The sequence below is a fragment of the Orycteropus afer genome, unplaced genomic scaffold (assembly GCF_000298275.1).
Source record: "Orycteropus afer afer isolate SDZICR_OR568_19922 unplaced genomic scaffold, OryAfe1.0 scaffold00051, whole genome shotgun sequence".
NCBI classification, from domain to species: domain Eukaryota; kingdom Metazoa; phylum Chordata; class Mammalia; order Tubulidentata; family Orycteropodidae; genus Orycteropus; species Orycteropus afer.
The window spans coordinates 11,101,374-11,121,410 of NW_006921638.1; the positions used below are offsets into that span (position 1 = coordinate 11,101,374).

Below are 20,037 nucleotides of genomic sequence, written 5' to 3' on the forward strand. Positions count from 1 at the left end.
TGAACTGCTGTATGAAAAGTGAATTTACTCTGTAAATCTTCACCCAAATCCTAATTAAATTAAAAAAAAAAAAATCCCATAACGTAACAATTTATTTTCTAGAGAACTGGATTGATGGAATTAGGAAAATGGAAAAAAACTATGTTACCACAAATTTAAAACTCAGATATTACCAGTAAAAGATAGTTTTAAGAAAAATACAAAAAATCATCTCCCAAGCTGTTCACCTCTTCTTGCTCACCTAAAACTAGCATAGCACCATAATGCGATCCTGGCTCTGTTATTAGAGTTGGGCTAGAGGAAGAAGATGGGAGAAACTGCCGGCATTGGGCAACTAATCAATGATAATCTTACTGTCTGATCTCAAAGCTAATGCAAAAAGACAAGCACCGGATACCTTTCCCTGCCATTCTCTTCCCTTTGACTCATGAAGCAGTCAGACGACAAGTATAAACATCTCACTGCAAACTTACCAGCACACAAACACTACTTACCTGGCTGCCACCATGTTCGGTGTCAATGTATCTTGGCATTGGAAATCTGGAGTGAAGAATCTCCTGTGCATCATCCAATGGGGCTTGTAGAAGGTGGCGGAAATTTTCATATTCTGGCATGTCCTGGTATCCTGACTTGCGCCACTGTGCTATGGTCTAATTTTAAAACAGTTAAAGGGCTTACTGTTTTTAATTTCTTGCTTACCCAAAAATTTTAAGAAAAGACTTTTTCAAAGGAAGTGATCTTCAAAAATAATAAAACTACATTTATCTTATTTTTAAAGCTATCTTAAATAGAAAGATGACAAATTAGTATAGTTCTACTTTAAGAGTAAAAAGATGGGAGGGAAATAGATGGATAATTAAGAGATAGATTTCAGATGAGTGAAGGAATTTAAATAATAATAATACATAAAAAAAAGAAGTAAGATTGGCCATTAGTTGATAGTTTTTGAATCTAGCTTATGGACACATGGGGGTTCATTATACTAGTGTTTGTTTCTGTTTGAAATGTTTTATAATTTTTTAAGTTAAATAAGACTAAAAAAATAATACTTAGGTCAGAAAAAAAAATTAAAACACTGTATCAAATTAATGCCAACTAAAAGCTATATGGGAGCTCTGGTGGCGTAGTGCCTAAGGCATTTGACTGCTAACCAGAAGGCTGGCAATTCAAACCTACCAGCCACTCCTCGGAAGGAAGGTTGGGCAATCTATTTCCATGGTGATACCGCCTCAGAAACCCAAGGAGGGGTCGCTATGAGTCAGATCCAACTCCACAGCAGTGCGTTTGGTTTTGGTTTGGTTTAAAAGCTATATAAGGAGCTCTGGTGGCACAGTGGTTAAGGCATTTGACTGCTAACCCAAAGGTCAGCAGTTTGAACCCACCAGCCACTCCATGGGAGAAAGATGTGGCAGACTGCTTCTGTAAAGATTTACAGCACTGAAAACTCTAGGGGCAGCAGTTCTACTCTGCCCTACAGGGTCGCTATGAGTCAGAATCAATTCAATGGCAGTGGGTTTAAAAGCTATTTACCTAAGCTTAGTATATAAGAAGGGGGGGCAGTATTACAGGAGACTTCCCAGAGACATCAAAATTGATGATCTACTATTATGGGGTCTTTACCAATAGACTTACATTCTGGCAAGATATACAAAAATAGAAAGTTAAATAATAAAAGCAATAATATCATAAGGTTAATATGCCTGTATAAGAATATCTCAATCAATTTGTTTATTAAGGTAAATAGCTTCCAAGAACCATGTAATTAAATCAACATAAATTTAAACCTGATTGGTTTCTAAATCAACTGAATTAATCAACATACATTCTGTATAACTTTATATTCTCTATATTTAATAGAAGATTGTTGTGTGCATTTCTGACTTTCCTCTTAAGTACTTAACAAAAGCTATTTAAGGGAGGAGAAGCTATCAAAAAAACAAACAAGCAAAAAACCTAAGGTCTGTCAATGTCATGGGCATCATTTTTTAAAACTACTAATGTTAAAAAGTAAAGAGCATTAGAAACTGGTATCGAAAATTATAATAAATACTTGTAAAGCCTTAGATAAAATCAGGATGTTCTGAGTAACATCTTTGCTATTTCAGCACAAATCAAAAATCATTTACAATTAAAGCAACTGGAAAAATAAACATGCACAAATTACTAAAGAACTAACAATTTAAGCTTGAGTACAGGTCCATAAAAGATGAATCTCTGTCTCTTCCAAAGTATCCAGAGTACAGTGCTTTTTTATACAGAGAAAAGTGTTAAATATTGGTTAAGTAAGTAAATGCATGAATAAATAGCATTCTGCTAAGTATCTGGATTAAATCATAATGGCTACTTAAACTTCTCTTATCTCAATACCTTCAGGTAAAAACTCCAAAGCATGATACTGTGAGCAGGAGTAATTAAGATATATGCATATTTCAATGCTCTTACTTTTACAACACTACTGCTCTGTCTGAAATCCATCTGTGTGGACAAACAGGCAAAATAACCACAGGTAAGTCGATTGTAAATGAAATCTAAAAACCTGTAGTAGGAAGAATCATATTACATATATTGTATAAAAGCAGAAATCGAAGCTTATCACAGATAAAACAATAGCCTAATAAGTAGAGGGGAAAAATTGTCCATGAATAAAAAGGACTTTACTGTAGTACTTCAAATGCTGAGGAATCTTACCTCACCATGATAAATCAAGATCTGGAAGAACGTGTCCATGAGAAGAATACGATCTGCAAGAATGCTGCTGCTGTCAAGAAGAACAGGCTAACATGAAGAAAACAATGAGAGGGGGAAGAAGGAAAAATAAATTAGTTATTTAAAGATATTTGATAGATCTCTCCAGGATATTTTTAAATTCTTATTTTACAGCTTAAAATCCTTTGCTATTACTAATTCTTATAGTACATTTTAACTTAATTAAGAAATTTCTGCACTGGAATGAATAGGAAAGGACATAGGAAAAAGGTAATCACAGGGAAAAAATGGGAAGAGAACTGTTATCATTATGGGGATTGCAACCAAAGTCATGAAACAAAATGTGTATGAACTGCTGTATGGAAAATGAACTTGCGCTGCAAACTTTCACCCAAATCACAATTAAAAAAAGAAAATAAGAAATCTCTGCACTGAGGTAACAATTTAAAAAATAGAGTAGAATCAAAAGGAAATCAAGGATGACTCCTCAGCCTGATGGTAGCACCACTGACTGGGATGGGAAAGGTTTGGGATAGAGCAAACTTGGAGTAGACAGAAAAATAAATAGTTCTTACTATGAAATTAGAAGGAATGGACTGCACCAAAAAAAATTTGGGAATCACATGCTGTGCTGTGTAAATTACCTGGTATGGCTTTTCTGGCCATAAGTCTTTGTAAACTCTGTGGTGGAATTTGCTGCTAGCAAATTGAAGAGCTCCTGATTGTAAAAGTTATCCACCTGGGATATTTCTGTTGGGCGTAACATAAAGCAATGTTCTGGGAGGCTCCTGATCTCTCTCAGGCACTTAGAATTCTGATTATGATTGGTTGGTTTGGCCACTCTGCTGGGCTCAAAAGGAGGCCTCCTAGAGGCAGAACTCTCTCTGACTGCTGGCTGAGGAAGGACGCACTCCTGCAAGACATGCATTGCTGAGAGACATACCGAGGGACACGCACTGCTGGGAGAGAGACTGAGAGACTGTTGAGAGACGGCAGGCTGGGGAGACTGAGCGTTTTTTCCTGAACTCAAATTGTAGCCTGGTGCTTCCTTAATAAACCCCATAATCTGTGAGTTCTGTGTGGCCACTGCAGTAAATTATCAAACCCAGGAGAGAGGTGGTGGGTGCTTTGGGAGGAACGGTTGGTGAAAGGGCTGGAAGGAGGCAGCATGTCTGGCCTTGCAGGAATAGGCCTTGGGTTACTGATGGTAATCCTGTCTTCGTCTTGTAGGGTTAGAGAAGGTCGGAAGATGTGGCCTCCTTGCCCTTTTTGCACATGCATAATGAAAAGCCAGCAAAAGGAGATTAAGAAGGTACAGTCAGTGAGGACAAGGAAAACCAGGTTAAGTGCAGTAACCAAAATACAAGCCTAGAGCAAAAATGTTTTCAAAGAGAGTTATCACTAAGTAAATGATATTGAGAGTTCTGTCAAGATACAGGACACTGGAGACCTTGGTAAGAGCTATTTCTGTATAAGGATAGGGACTACTGTAGTTAAGGTGGTGTATCACCTTGACTGGGCTAAGACTTTGAGTGGCTGGGCAGATGGATGTATTCTCCATCATGAGATTGTAATCGCCTCCTGGGTAGAATACGCTGTGGACAGCTAAGTAGTTGTCTATCGGTGTGGCCTGCATCCAGCATATAAGAAGCTTCAAGAAAGGTCTCTAGCTTTCTGACAATCTGGACCCTGCACTTGACCGAGTCTTGGTCTGCCATTTTGCCTGTCAATTTTGGGATTATTACTGGACTTGAACCACTGGCCTACTGTGTGCCTGTTGATCCTGGGATTGTGCCATTCTACTTGTTGACCTTGGGTTTGTCAGCCTCAACAGCCAGCAACTGCATGAGTTATAAGAAGCCTCCAACACAAGTGAACCTGGAATAAGAGATAAATCTATAGCCCAAGGGACCTTCACCTGGTCCCTACAGCTGGCACTCTGAATTGGGACTTCTAACCTCCTAAACTGTAAGAGAATAAATTTCTCTTTGTTAAAGCCATCCGCTTGTCATATTTCTGTTAAAGCAGCACTACAGAATTAAGACAGGGACAAAAGCCTGACTCGACGTAGATTGAGACAAGAATGTAGCTGAGGAAGTATAGGCAAAAAATAATTTTCATGAGCTTAGCTGTGACAAGGAACAAAGAAGAAATGGATCGGCAATTAAAGAATATTAGTGAGGTAAAGGTTTTGTTGTTTTGTTTTTAATATGAGTGCTGTTAAGGACTGTGTCAATGTTAATGAAAATTCTTCAGAGGGAGAAAGTGATGATGCAGGAAGAGAGGATAACTCCCAGAACACGGCCTTAAGAAAATGAAGTTAATGGGGTTCAAGGATTAATTAATGGAAAGTTTGGGATTTGACAGGAGCAGGCACTGTGCATGCAAGACTGTAATTTTTTCCTAAACATTACTGTACATTTTCCAAATTTCTACAATTTATGTTACTTTGAAATAGTTATTTCTAAAACTTTCTTTTCTGATTCAAAGACATACAAGATGAAAATATGTAGCAAGATCTACATATTTTTTCAAAAGTATATTTTCCCAGAAAAGTAGAAATGATTCAGAGAAAAATCACTAAAAAAAAAAAAAAAAAAAAAACCCATAGTAACAAAATAACATTATCCACCATTTTACAAAACAGCAAATATTAGAGGGGATCATAATCTATAATAGATTCTGTGAAATAGTCTCTTCATACTGACCGTTTTAAAAGTACTATTTTCAAATATAGTCATTACATATTTTAAGTGGTAAAGCTGACAATTTTAAGTACAGAGATAAAAATATGTATTTATTTGAAAACAGGTTAAAGTATATGGAACAATTTGCTAAGAAGGCTAAGTGGATGAGTTTATCACTCTTCTAAAAATATGTCTTCATAACTGACAGACTAATGTTTACAAAAGAGAAAGACTGCCTTGAATTATATTAAGGCAAGATGTTTTGTTTAGACAAAATGTCCTAATTGTCAGGCACTAAATTCTGGAATAAACTATAGACTATAGAATCATCATCACTCTGGATACTGCTGGAGATGTAAAAGATAATCATAAGCCCTACAGGATTTGATTGACTGCCTGCATGAAAGCAAATGACTGGATGACTGGATGAAATGATCTAACAGTTCCTTCTACTTCCTTTTTATTTCTTTATGATTTCCCTAATATGGCCAGAAGGTTGGGCAATCTACTTCCATAGTGATAATGCCTCGGAAACCCAAGGAGTCGTCACTATGAGTCGGGTCCAACTCGATGGCAAATAACAACAACAACAATACGGCCTAGTACAGTATATGGCACATAGTAAGCACTCATACTTTTTCAATGAATATATGAACAGCTAAGGATAGCCATTACTTTAATTGAAGTCTTACATTTAGTAACTACATCTCAAAATATTTACTTGGTTTCACTTGTTTAATGCGACACATCATAGTAACTAAAAAACTTTTATTTGTCTTTTCTTCCCCTCTTACCTCTGGTGGTCCACTAAAAGAATATGCATAGAGAATAGGCTGAATCATGATTAGAGACTGGGTCAGATCTTGACGCATAAAATGGTGACGGTAATAAGAACTCTCATCTGGACTATTATTAAAAACTTGCAAGAAAGGAGATCTTCTTAAATGAAACATAAACTGTAAGATAAAACATGAGATGAGAGATACCTTTTACTGATTTCAACATTGCAAGAGGAATTTACTATTACCAAAAGCATCTGATTACAAACATTAACAACACAGTAAAATAATACAATAATACAAGTTATAACAAGAACATTTTAAATTATATTCCTCGGAAAGGAACCTTATTCATGATATTTATCTGCTACTTCAAAACAAATATAATTCAAAAAAATTTTTAAGACTTGAAAAAAAAGAGGTGACACAAAAGGAAAAGCAGAATAGGGACAAAATCATGTTGGCCATAAAATAGGACTGCCAACACCCCTTGCTCAAAACTAAATCATTCAGAAGCAGATGACAGTTTTCTTTGTTTTTAACTCCTCATAACTCGGGCTCCCTCTCTGCTTTTTCGTTACCCATTACCACCATGAGAAATCACTAAGAGAACACAAAAACAGACCAGCAAAGTTTCTACTTTTGTACAGCAATGTGAAGGGTGCACTGGTTTTAAAAAGAAAAGAATCTGATACACCACATGCATTTGAGTCTAAAGATTTAATTTCTGCCCTATCCCTGAGAAACATTTTCCAGACTTTAGTTTCACTACTTTCCCCTTTTACTTTCTTCCCCTCCACCCAATCCTCGTAAAAGGATTTAAAAAGGAGTGGAGTCAGGCCTGATTAAAGGACAGTTACTTTTGGTCTCTGACAGGATGACAAGAGGGTCAGCCCCAAGCAAAGTTCTCCTAATTAGTCTGTTAGTCACTTCTCAACTTCCCCCAGCCCTCAGGATCCAGTGCCTACATGTCTGCTGCCCACGCCTGGAACTCACTTAGCAGCTCTCTCCCAACACAGGCCATTCACTGAAATCCTCATGCCTATTCTTTAGTGGTCTATTAACTCACTGAGAGGCTCTCTCATCCCTTACCACTTCAGCTATTCCTATTTATTCACAGGAATGTCTAATTGATAAATTTTTAGATAAATATTTTGGAGATAAAGATCTCCCTTAAATTTAGTCTATGCCACCTTTTAGAAGCTTTTTGTTGTTGTTGTTATGTGCCATCGAGTCAGCCCTGACTCATAGCGACCCCTCCTTGCGTTTCCGAGGCAGTATCACTAGGAAGTAGGATTGCCCAACCTTCCTTCCAAGGAGTGGCTGGTGGGTTTGAACCGCCAGCCGTCTGGTTAGCAGGCAAGTGTCTTAGCCACTATGCTACCAGAAGCTTTTAGAAGCTCTTCAGTCCCTACTTCCAGTAAAGAGGAAAAGATGGGCTGTCCAGTTCTCTGAAGATCTAAGAACCTAGAGAGAAGCTCTAGAGTAGGGACAGAAAAGAAGGAAAGTGAGGAGAATTTAGTCAAATATTTAGGTGGATGCTCTCACTCCCTTTCCAGTAAGTTTCTACTACAAAGATGAGGCCTGATAATTCCCATGTTTTGCATGTCTTAAGATAAATGGACCCTAATACCTAACATCAGAGTAACTATCTTTTCCTAATTCCACAAAACCCTGCCAGAGCTTTAAAGACATCTCCTTCTATAAACAGATAGTTCCTAGGTTACTGATGAATAAAGAATCTTTGTAGAAGAGTTCTGAAAAGGAGGCTGAAACGTTTTACTATAAATAGAATTTCTGTAGGCAAAAATTCAAATTTCCACACATCGCAGTCTTACTCATCCTTTCAGGCTATGCTAAAATGCCACCTTGTCTATAAGAGTATATCAAATCATCCATTTGGAAGGATTCTTTTAAGTCTCCTTTAAATTCTGTAGATCTCTCATACTCTTTTCTCACTTTCTGTTGTACTATTTATACATTTCAGAACTCACCCTTCAGACTGAGAGCTCCTTGAAAGTAGGATCCATGTCAGTCATCTTTATCCTCCTAAAGTTCCTTGTACATAGTACTCAGTTGAGTAGATATTAGCTCTGTTACTCATTATATAATTTAACAACCTAGCCTTTTAAAAACAGCTGTCAAATTGACAGATAGAAGGATAAATGCCACTGCCTCAAAAGAAAAAAGTTCTGTGAGGTAAATCAAATTAGCTTCTTTTCTACTTATCTGGTATGTCATCATAAAATGGTTCTCAGGTAGTAAGACCATGCATAAGACTAGTTGATAAATTAGTAAAATTACCTCAGATGAAGCCCTGTGGTACTATTGTATTAGACTCCAATGTATTGGGTGGAAAGCTTATCTGCCCTACAACTAATTCTATTCCACAGTAAGGTTCCAGTATAAATTTTTATCCACCATAAAAATAAATGGCTATTTGCAAGGTCATTATGAAAATACTAGATACTTTTCACTGACTACACACAACACATTATTAATTTATTAACTCTTGCAAAACTTACCTAACCAAAAGAATAACCCAAAACAACGTGTCTTGTAAGAAGAGTAATAAAAGACAAATAACAAGAAAAGTGAAGCCCAATGCTACTGGTGACACTAAGAAAAGAATGTGAGCTTTTTATCTACTCACCTGTGGATAAAGGGAGAATGTTTCTGAAAATCTGAAGGAACTTGGATCATCTTTGTGATACTCTCCAAATTTCTGACACTACATAAAATAAAATGTATTAGTAATGTATTTCTTGGCCAAAACTGTTACCTATATGTATATTCTATTTATAAAAAGTTACTACTCTTTAGGAGGTGGATACTTGATATAGGATAAAATTGGAATATTATTTATAGACTTCCGAGACTGACTGCAACCAGAGAAATACATTTAAATTTCAGAAGCAAACACTTTGCCCCAATGAAATAACAACTCATTTAAAAATGTTCAGTTTTTTTTTTTTTTAAACTGTCTCTGATAACAAATAAAGAGCTCTTAGATGACCAAGCACAACACATGCCACCTAAGATTCTACTTAAAAAAACACAATAGTCAACTGACAGAAAGTTATACTCTGAAAAGAGCAGTGTGACTACAAAAGCAAGTTGCTGGCACAAAATCTGGTCATTAGAAACAATACCAAAAAGAGGAAAGAGTAGAGGAAAAGAAAATCAGAAAGACAAACAGGTAACCTGATAAACAAAGAAACACAAAGACAGAAAGTAAAAGGAAATATGGTAAGGAAGACACATACCCTGGCAAGAGACCTTTAGCCTAACATTACAGAAGGCACCCAGAGCACTGAGATAATCCAAGTGAGAAAGAGTCTAGCACAACGACAGTACACACACAACGAAAGTTAGCTTCCTTTCCTTGCTCTTGAGCAATGTCTCTGCCCTGAAACATTTTTACACTACTTATGCAACTGGTCTATTTTCTACCAATGTTTATCACATAACTGTAATTATATATGAATCAAGGACAAAAACAAGCAAAATAATAACCAAAAACAAAAGGTTTACTGCCACAAGCAGTGCAGGACTTCCGACTGGAGTGTTCAACTGTATCTTTTATGTATTTATCTGTGCCTTAGAGAACACATAAAAAGACATTATTGGCTTGATCACCTTTTTGGCTTCCACAAGCAAGTATTTAAAACCACAATCACCCAAGGATAGAAAAACTAGATAGCTGCATAGTTAATCCTCAGAAACACAGACACTGAGTCTGGACATGACAGTATTGCTGTCTTCATGCCCTCTTATATTATTTCACCAGTGAAATTTATGGATTAAGATAATAATGTTTTGTTGTCTAATGCAATAGCCACTAGCCACATGTGACAACCTAAATTAATTAAAATTAAATGAAAAATCCAGATCTTCAGTTGAACTAGCCATGTATCAAGTGCTCAAAAGCCACAAGTAACAGTACCTACCATAAAGGACAGCACAGATTATAGATGTGGTAGTTATGTTTGTGTGTCAACTTGGCTGGGCCTGGTTGAGTGGCTGGGCAGCTGGTGATAATGATTCCCCATGATCAGACTGGCAATCAACCCCATGGTGGAATCTACCACAAGCAGCCTTTGGGATTTGGTTTGCTTCCTGTATATAAGGAGAAGCCTTGGGAATGGTCTCTAACTTATGGCACCCTTGGACCCTGCATGTAGCCATGTCATTGTTCAGCAGCCTGCCATGCTCTGCTGACTGGGGACTTACAATGGACTTAAATTAATAGCCTGCCATGTGTGGTTTGGTAACATTGGAACTGTGCCTTTTTATTTGTCAACCCTGGGCTTGGCACCCTCAGCAGCCAACAGCTGTCTGAGTGAAGAAAAGCTTCTACTTCAGTGGGCCGGAGCTGGAGGCAGAGCTGAAGCCCAAGGCTGAAGGGCTTTCACCCAGCCTCTAGAGCTTGGCACTTTGAGCTTGGAATTAAAGCCTCCAGATTGTAAGAATAAATTCCTGTTTGTTAAGGCCATTCCATTTGTGATATATTTCTTGTCAGAGCGGCAGTAGGTAACCAGAACAATAGAATATTTCCATCACAGCAGAAAATTCCCACTGGACAGTGCTAATCTAGGATAGCAAATATACCTGAAAAGATATAGCTAGAATATCAAATACGTGGAAAAGATTTTGTGGAAAAAAAGCCAATATATCAGGCATAACTCAGAAAGTATCAATCATATTAGAATAAAGATACACATTTTAAATTGTGCTTAGCATCTGGTCAAAATGAAGCATTAGGCAACAACGTACCACAATGCACTGCCATCAAGTTGGATCCTACTCATAGTGACCCCTCCTTTGGTTTCCAAGGCGGTATCACTACAGAAGTATATTGCTCAACCTTCCTTCTGAAGAGTGGCTGGTGGGTTTGAACTGCCAGACTTCTGGTTAGCAATCAAATACCTTAGGCACTACACTACCACCAGGTAGATCTGATATATATCATGGTTAATGAGGGCAACAAACCAATTCTTGACTTGTATGCTTGAGTATAAATAAGCAAGAAAAGTCCAAAATGCTCATTTTCAGAGTGAGTTTTCAGAATGATATTTATATCCAAAATTTTTATTTTATTGTGAACATTTCTGTGCTATTAAATACTCTTTTCATTTTTAAGAGTTGACTAGTACTCCACTATATTGAAAATATACCATAGCTACTTTAACCAATTCCTCATTATTACATGTTCATTTGTCCTGTTATATCTTCAGGATAAATTCCTAGACTTTCTGACTGAAAAATAATTTTTAAGTTTTTTATATATGTTGCCAACTGCCTTCTATATACAAGGTTATACAGATGTTATATAAAGGTTGTACAGAGTCATACACCAAACCTATAAAGTTGTTCATTTCCCTGAATGCTAGCCAACTCTAAGCATTAACCTGTTTCTCTAATCCTTGCCTGTCTGAAAGGTACAAAATGTCTCTATCTTGTGATTCTGCTTATAAACAAGGTTGATAACTTTTTAATGTTTATTGGTCACTTGATTCCTGCTGTTGTCCTTGTTCATAACCTTTGCCCATTTTTTGCCCAAATTTGATTTGTAAGAGATCCTATACATGGAAATTTTCACTGACATAAATACAACAAATGTTGTCATTAAATTGTGCTTATGGTATTTTTACTGCACAAATTTCCAGTTTGTATTTTTATGTACTGAAATCTTAATATTTTCTTTAATGACTCCTACTTTTGTTTCATGTATTAAAAAGAAATCCTTACCCACCCAGAGGTTAAAAATGTATTAACCACTAATCTTTGGGTTCTTAAAAACTTTTTAAACACCTGTAAAATGCTCTAGTACTGCTGTTGTTAGCTGCCCTCAGGTTGGCCCTGACTCATGGTGACCCCACGCACAACAGAGAAATGATGCCCAATCCTGTCCCATACCCATAATTGGCTGCAGATCAGAGCCTTGTGATCTATTAGGGTTGTCACTGGCTGATTTCCAGAAGTAAATCACCAGGCCTTTCTTCCTAGCCTGCCTTAGCCTGGAAGCTCTGATGAAGCCTGTTCAACATCACAGCAGAAGGCAAGCCTCCATTAACAAAAGGGTAGGTTGTGGCTATTCATGAGTTAGATGGTCAAGTGAGAAGTTTTTAAAGAGTCCTTTTACTTATCAATAGGGAGCCTTAAGAACAGAATAGAGCTTAATTAAGCACTACAGGTCATAATGTATGTAATAGGTTTCTGAAACATTAAAAAGGCAAGTAATGACTGACTTGACAATATTCCTACATGCATATTTGTATGTACTATAAAAATGCCCATATGCAGAACAAAGCTAACATGAGGCAAACTTAGAATAACCGGTTAGCCACAACAAAGCACACTGAGGGAGTGAGTCACTGGGCCTGAAGGCTGGGGATCATGGTCATGGGGATATCAAGCTCAAATGGCACAACATAGTATACAAAATGTTTTACATCTTACTTCAGTGAGTAACAACTGGGGTCTTAAAAGCTTCCGAGCAGCCATCTAAGATACAACTATCGGTCTCTCCTCGTCGAGAGCAAAGAGGAGTGAAGAAAGACACATGGAAATAATTAGTCCAAAGGACTAATGGACCATAAGAACCTCAGCTCAGGCCATCTAGATGCAACCATGGGTCTCTTCTTATCCAGAGCCAAGGAGAATGGTGAAAACCAAAGGTGCATGGAAACAATTAGTCCAAGGGACTGGTACACTATGCGATCCTCAGCCTATATGACTATGAGACCAGAAGAATTAGATGGTGCCCAGCTACCACTGTCAACCACTTAGAGGGGATCTATGTAGAAGATCCCAGACAGAGTGGGAGAACAATGTGGAACAAAACTCAAAATTATTAAAAAAAAAAAAGAAAGAGAAAGACCAGGTTTGCTGGTCTGGTGGAGCCTGGTGGAACCTCTGAAACTATGGCCCCTAGCTGCCCTTCAGGTCCGGAACTGACCCACTCCTGTGGCTTCCAGCCAAATAAAGGACAGGCATATGAGCTAACCATTAACTTTGGGTAGATACACTCATTGGAGAGATCAATCATGGGAGAATAGAAGAGCAGTATGTACAGGGAGACAGCTCAGGGGGGCAAGGGTGCATGGGAGGGGAGGACATAGGGAAGAGGCGGCTATGAGGAGGAAGTGGGAGGAGAGCTGTTGCACTGTGAGAGATTATAGTCTATGTCATGAGACAAAGTGTATGTGAACTGATCTATGGAAGATGAATTTGCTCTGTAAACTTTTCCCAAATCACAATAAAATTAATTAAAAAAAAAAAAAAAAAGAACTTCAGCTTATATGAAAGGCAATCACTGCCACGGAATCAATCCTGACTCATATCGACTCCTCCTTGGGTTTCCAAGGCGGTATATCTCTACGGAAATATGATCCTGAGACCAGAAAAACTAGATGGTGGCTGGCTACCAATGCCAACCACTCGGAAAGGGATCAAAACTGGAGATCCTAGATTGAGTAGGAAAGAAAAAATTTGGAACAAAATTTTGAAGAAACAAAAAATTTTAAGACCAGGTTTACTGGTCAGATAAAGACTGATGGAATCCCTGAAACCATGGCCCCAAGTCACCCTTCAGGCCTGGAATTGAACTCACTCCCATGGCTTAACTCTCAGCCAAACAACAGACAGGCCCTATGAGCTGAACACCTACACCAGGGAGATGCACTCCTTAGAATAATCAACCATGGGAGATCAGAAGGGCAGTATCCACACAGGGAGAAAGGTAGGGAGGCAGGAATGCACACCAAGAAAAGACACAGGGAAAAGGTAACCACAGGGAAGAAGTGGGAGGAGAGCTGTTACAATGCAGGGAATATAATTAGTGTCAGAAAACAAAATGTGTATGAACTATTAAAGAAAACAAAATGTGTATGAACTATTAAATGTGAAACGAAGCTGCTTTGTAAAATTTCACCCAAATCACAATGAGTTTTTTTTTTTTTTAAAAAAAAAGGGCAAGTAAATCAGACATTATCAGTAACTTCACTAATTTGTAATCTAGATGTAGATAAAACCACCCATTGCTGTCAAGTCGATTCTGATTCATAGCGACCCTGTAGGACAGGGTAGAATTGCCCCATGGGATTTCCAAGGGCAGTGTAGTAAATTACATACTGTGGCTTTTCTAGCCGTAAGTCTTTGTAAACTCCATGGTAGAATTTGCTGTGAGCAATTGAGTAGCTCCTGATTATTAAAGTTATCTACCTGAGGTATTTCTGTTGGGAGAAGCACAAAGTAATTTTCTAGGAAGTTTGCTCTCTCTGATGTGTATAGAATTCTGATTTTGGGATTGGTTAGTGGTCACTCTGTCAGGCTCAAAAGGAGCCCTTCTAGAGGCAGAAGTCTCTCTGACTGCTGGTTGAGATAGATGTGCTGCTGAGAAAAAGACACCGAGAAACATGCATTGCTGAGAGAGAGACACCAAGACACACACTGCTGGGAGAGAGACTGACAGAGACTGTTGGCTGAGAGACGGCAGCCAACAGATTGAGCACTGTTCCTGAACTTGAATTGTAGCCTCTTGCTTTCCCTTTAATAAACCCCATAATCTGTGAGTTCTGTGTGGCCACTGCAGCGAATTATCCAACCCAGCAGAGAGGTGGTGGGTGCTGCAGGAGGAACAGTTGGTACCTGGGTTGGTGGAAGGGCTACAGGGAGGCAGCATGTCTGGCCTCATAGGGATAGGCCTTGGGCTACTGATGGTGATTTTGTCTTCCTCTTGTAGGGTTGGGAGCTCTGGTAGCATAGTGGATAAGGCACTTGACTGCTAACCAGAAGGCTGGCAGTTCAAACCCACCAGCCACTCCTCGGAAGGAAGGTTGGGCAATCCTACTTCCGTAGTGGTACTGCCTCGGAAACCCAAGGAGGGGTCGCTATGAGTCAAAGCTGACTCGATGGCACGTAACAACAACAACAACTTGTAGGGTTAGAGGCAGTCAGAAGATGCAGCCTCCTTGCCCCTTTGGCACCAAGGCTGTAAATCTTTACAGAAACAGACTGTCTCATCTTTCTCCCACAGAGTGGCTGGTGGGTTCAAATCACTGACCTTACAGTTAGCAGCCAAGCGCTTAACCACTGCACCACCAGGGCTCCTTTAGATAAAACTTGTTTATAATTTATATGTTACTGTGTATAGTTTTTATACCCCAATTATTCTTTTAAAAGGCATGTATTTAATAGAGCCATGAAAATCAAAAATGAAGAAAACATATAAAAAAGCAGTAAAAACAGTTATAGTAATTTAGGATTCAATCTGGAACTAATTGTTCATACATGTCAAAAAAAAAAAAAAAAAAGAAAAAGAATAGGTTACATAACTGCCACTCTTTCAGTAAAACAAAAAAAGGTACTTCACTAGAAAAGATAACTGAATGCTACTATTCTTTACTATGTCTTTCTCAGTAATTTCAACAGAACAGAATATATTTCACTTACTCTGTTAAGCACTTCAAATGAGATTACATGCAAACAAACATTACAACAGATAATACCACATGTATTTAGAAAGGCACACGTTTTACTTCTTACCAGTCGAATAAGCTGTCTGTCTAGCCATCTAAGGACATCTGGCCCTTCCTCTGTTTCTGCTCTATATATTGCCAGGCGGGCCATAAGAATAGCAGCTGCCTCTTGGTCAAAAGAAGCAGCAATGTTTTGGATTTGAGTTTGAGCATCTGCCCAGCTAAAGAAGAAAGCACAGAAATGCTGAATTATTATATTTACAATATCAAGTTAACTATCACAGATATAAATTAAAAAGATCTATAAAATTACTTCGAAAATACTATTAACATTTCAAAATTCTAACATTACCTAGAAAAAATAGCACTGTTTTTAAAATACCAGCAATAGCAGTTTCAACATAATAGTCAGTTTTTTCAGAAGAATAAATCCAAATCTAATATTCTCTAAAGTAACTGAAAAAGCAGACCTCCAACCACACATTCCTTTAAAACATTTAAGATTTGTACAAGTAAAAATAATGACATGTATATTTCTGTATGTGTGTATACGATTCTCTATATCAAACTTTAAAATATATATCCTAAATTCTCTAAAAGCAGAAATATAAGAAGGGTATTTTCTCAACCTAACTAATTCTTATTCATCAACTTGGAAAAAGAATAAACTACCAGAACACTGCCCCTTGACCTTAATTCAATCATTAGTAATAAAAATGACATAAATTTAAATTACTTTGTATTCTTTCCCCAGGTTAATACACTGACTAAAACTACTCAAAAGTCAGTAAGTAGAAATTTCAATTTAAAGAATTAATTTGATATTTGGTATAAAATGCTTATTATATTAAATTCAAATTCAAATGTTCTTTAAATTCAATCTAGTCATGAATAATAGGTCCAGCAGTTTTTATTTTCAGTTTAATACTTCAAAGACACAGTCTTGTAATACTTCAGATGATCCTAGTTCTAAAGTACTTCACTTTAAGCAAAACTGGCAATACTTTATAAAATTCTTTAAAATAAATGCTGTACCACTCATACACATAAAATGTAAGAATGAAACGATGTAAGTATATAAAAGATATAAAAATGATTTCAAGCGAGTTCAGGCAGTGATATAAATTCTTCTCTTCTCTTTCTTTATTCTTAATTTTCTTTTAATAGCCAATTTTTCAAAAATATTTTCCAGATGGCTGATGAGTTATCCCACTAAGTCTAGGGAAATGGCAAGAGGCAGAAAAGAATGAAATGGATAAAAGACTGGTAATTTTGAAAAAACTGTTTAATGTAACTTGAAGGCTTATGAATTATACTAATAGCTTGGTTTAAGTATTAATTATTTAACATTTAATTAAAAAATAAAGAAATGAAAATAAAAAATTGTCTAAATCAGTATTTTCCCAACTTGGATGAGCATGATGTTCACTCACTTTAAAATGAAACATACAAGTGACATTTATTTTCCTTTTGAAAATATAATGGTTCATTAGTAGAAATATTAGCAAGTAAACACACATGTAAATTTAGCAAGAAGAACTTGTTTAGTTTTAAGTTAAAATCTATTTTAAAATTCATAATCTTAAAGCCAAGTTTTAAGGGCTTCCTCACATTGCAAAATCTTTTTTCTATGTTTGCAATGTGCCCTCACTGTGATTCTATAACCAATTTTAAACTAAACTTTTCAGATCAAAGTTATCTTTTTTATATGAAAAATACCGTAACTTTTGATTATCTTCTCAGGAACCTGAGTCCTACTTTATTTTCATATGGCTAATTCACTTAAAGGGGCTCTGGTGGTATAGTAGTTAAGGCATTTGGCTGCTAACCAAAAGGTTCGTGGTTCGAACCTACCAGCCGTTCCTGGAAGAAAGATGAGGCAGTATGCTTCCTTAAAGATTTATAGCCTTGGAAATCCAGTGGGCATCCCTATGAGTCAGAATCAACTCAATGGCAGCAAGTTTGGAGTTTATTCACTTAATAAATACATTGATTTCTAGTAGACCCCTAAAGTCACATTCCTCATAAATAAAACAATAAGCCATGATTATTGAAAATAGTCCAGATAAATTAGGAAATATGAGTGCTTTAGTGAGATATTACTACAAATGCCACCACATCACACATTAAATATATCACTATAAACAGCTTCATAAATTCCATACAAATTGAAAATATATAAGCCCATGAAAGTTTCTTTCCTTCTGAAAGATCAAGATATTTTAAATATTTTATTTCAAAAACATTCAAACACAAAACCTACAAAAAGAGTAAATAAACTACTATATACCCATCACCTAGATTCACCAACACTTTAACACATTTGCTATATCATTCACTCTTTCTTCTTACAAATACATTTTTCTTTTACTAAACTATTTCAGAGTAAACTGCAGATAACATGACCTTATCCCCTAAATATGTCATATATCTCTCCTAAGAACAAGGAAATTCTCTTATTAACCTTAATCATTAAATTCAAGAAATTTAAAACTGATATACTACTATTATCCTATACATAGTCCATTTTCAAATTCCCCCATTTGTCTCAATAATGTCTTTTATACAAAGTTATTTTTCTGATGTAGGATTTTATCCAGGATCACTCATTAGTTGCCATGTATCTTTAGTCTCTTTGATTCTGGAACCATTATCCAGACCTTCTTTGCCTTTCAAGACATTTTTGGAAGATCCAAACCAATGGTATCATAAATGACCATCCATTTAGTATGTCCAATTGTTTCTTTAAGCAAACATGTTAAGAGTCCAGCATAAGTTGCATATGTATGTGAGTGTGTGTGTTGAAAAGAGCATTTAAAAACTGACAAGTTAGCCAAAATTCAGTATTTCCAAGTTTCTATCCTGAAATCTGAAGAACACACTCTGCATTTGTCAAGCTGAAAGAACTGAGGAAAAAATTTAAGCCTTGAATTGCAATACTGAATGATTCCATGGGCAATATGTTGAATGATGCAGGAAACATCAAAAGAAGATGGATGGAATACACAGAGTCACTATACCAAAAAGAATTGGTAGATGATTATCCATTTTAGGAGGTGACATATGATCCAGAACCAATGGTACTGAAGGAAGAAGTTGAAGCTGCACTGAAGGAACTGGTGAAAAACAAGGCTCCGGGAATTGAAGGAATACCCATTGAGATGTTTCAACAAACAGATGCTGTGCCGGAGGCACTCATTTGGCTATGCCAAGAGATATGGAAGAGAGCTACCTGACCAACTGACTGGTAAAGATCCATGTCTGTACCCATGCCAAAGAAAGCTGATCCCACAGAATGTGGAAATTATCAAACAATATCATTGATACCACATGCAAGTAAAATCTTACTGAAGATAATTCAAAAACGTTGCAGCAGTATATTGACAGAGAACTTCCAGAAATGCAAGTTGGATTCAGAAGTGTATGTGGAGCAAGGGATATCATACCAAATGTCAGATGGATCTTGGCTGAAAGCAAATAATACCAGAAAGATGTTTACTTGCGTTTTATTGACTATGCAAAGGCATTTGATCGTGTGGATCATAACAAATTGTGGATAACATTAAGAACAGAAATTCCAGAATACTTAATTGTACTCGTGAGGAGCCTATACATAGACCAGGAGGCTATCATTCAAACAGAACAAGGGCATGGTTTAAAATCAGGAAAGGAGTATGTCAAGGTGTATCCTTTCATCATTTATTCAATCTGCATGCTGAGCAAATAATCAGAGAAGCTGGACTATATGAAGAATAATGTGGCATCAGGATCGGAAGCAGAACCATTAACAATCTGAGATATGCAGATGACACAACTGTGCTTGCTGAAAGTGAGAACAACTTGGAGTACTTAATGATGACTACAGTCTGCAGTATGGATTACATCTCAATATAAAGAAAACAAAAATACTCACAACTGGACCAATAAGCAGCATCATGATAGATGAAGAAAAGACTGAAGTTGTCAAAGACTTCATATTACTTGGTTCTATAATCAACGCCAATGGAAGCAGCAGTCAAGACATCAAAAGACATATTGCATTGGGCAAATCTGTTGCAAAAGACATCTTTCAAGCACTGAAGAGCAAAAATATCTCCTTGAAGACTAAGATGTGCCTAACCCAAGCCATGGTATTTTCAATTGCCTCATATGCATGTGAGAGCTGAACAATGAATAAGGAAGACCCAAGAATTGATACTCTTGAGTTGTGGTGTTGGCAAAGAATGCTGAAAGTACCATGGACTGCTAAAAGAACTAACAAATTTATCCTGGAAGAAGTGCAGCTGGAATGCTCCCTGGAAGCAAGAATGGCCAGACTTCATCTCACCTACTTTGGTCATGTTGTTAGAAGGGACCATTCTCGGGAGAAGGATGTCATGCTTG

At 37.0% G+C, this 20,037-nt stretch overlaps 1 protein-coding gene across 1 annotated transcript in view; it reads right to left on the reverse strand.

Moving 5' to 3' along the window:
- The window catches only part of SEC23A (SEC23 homolog A, COPII coat complex component), a 69,772-nt gene that overhangs the window by 8,795 nt on the left and 40,940 nt on the right, over positions 1-20,037 (reverse strand). The window contains exons 12-16 of the mRNA XM_007938591.1: positions 15,722-15,875; positions 8,826-8,903; positions 6,188-6,349; positions 2,689-2,775; positions 495-650 (exon numbers count right to left, since the gene is read on the reverse strand). Of these exons, the coding sequence (XP_007936782.1) occupies positions 495-650; positions 2,689-2,775; positions 6,188-6,349; positions 8,826-8,903; positions 15,722-15,875 (637 nt within the window). The remainder of the gene's footprint in view (positions 1-494; positions 651-2,688; positions 2,776-6,187; positions 6,350-8,825; positions 8,904-15,721; positions 15,876-20,037) is intronic.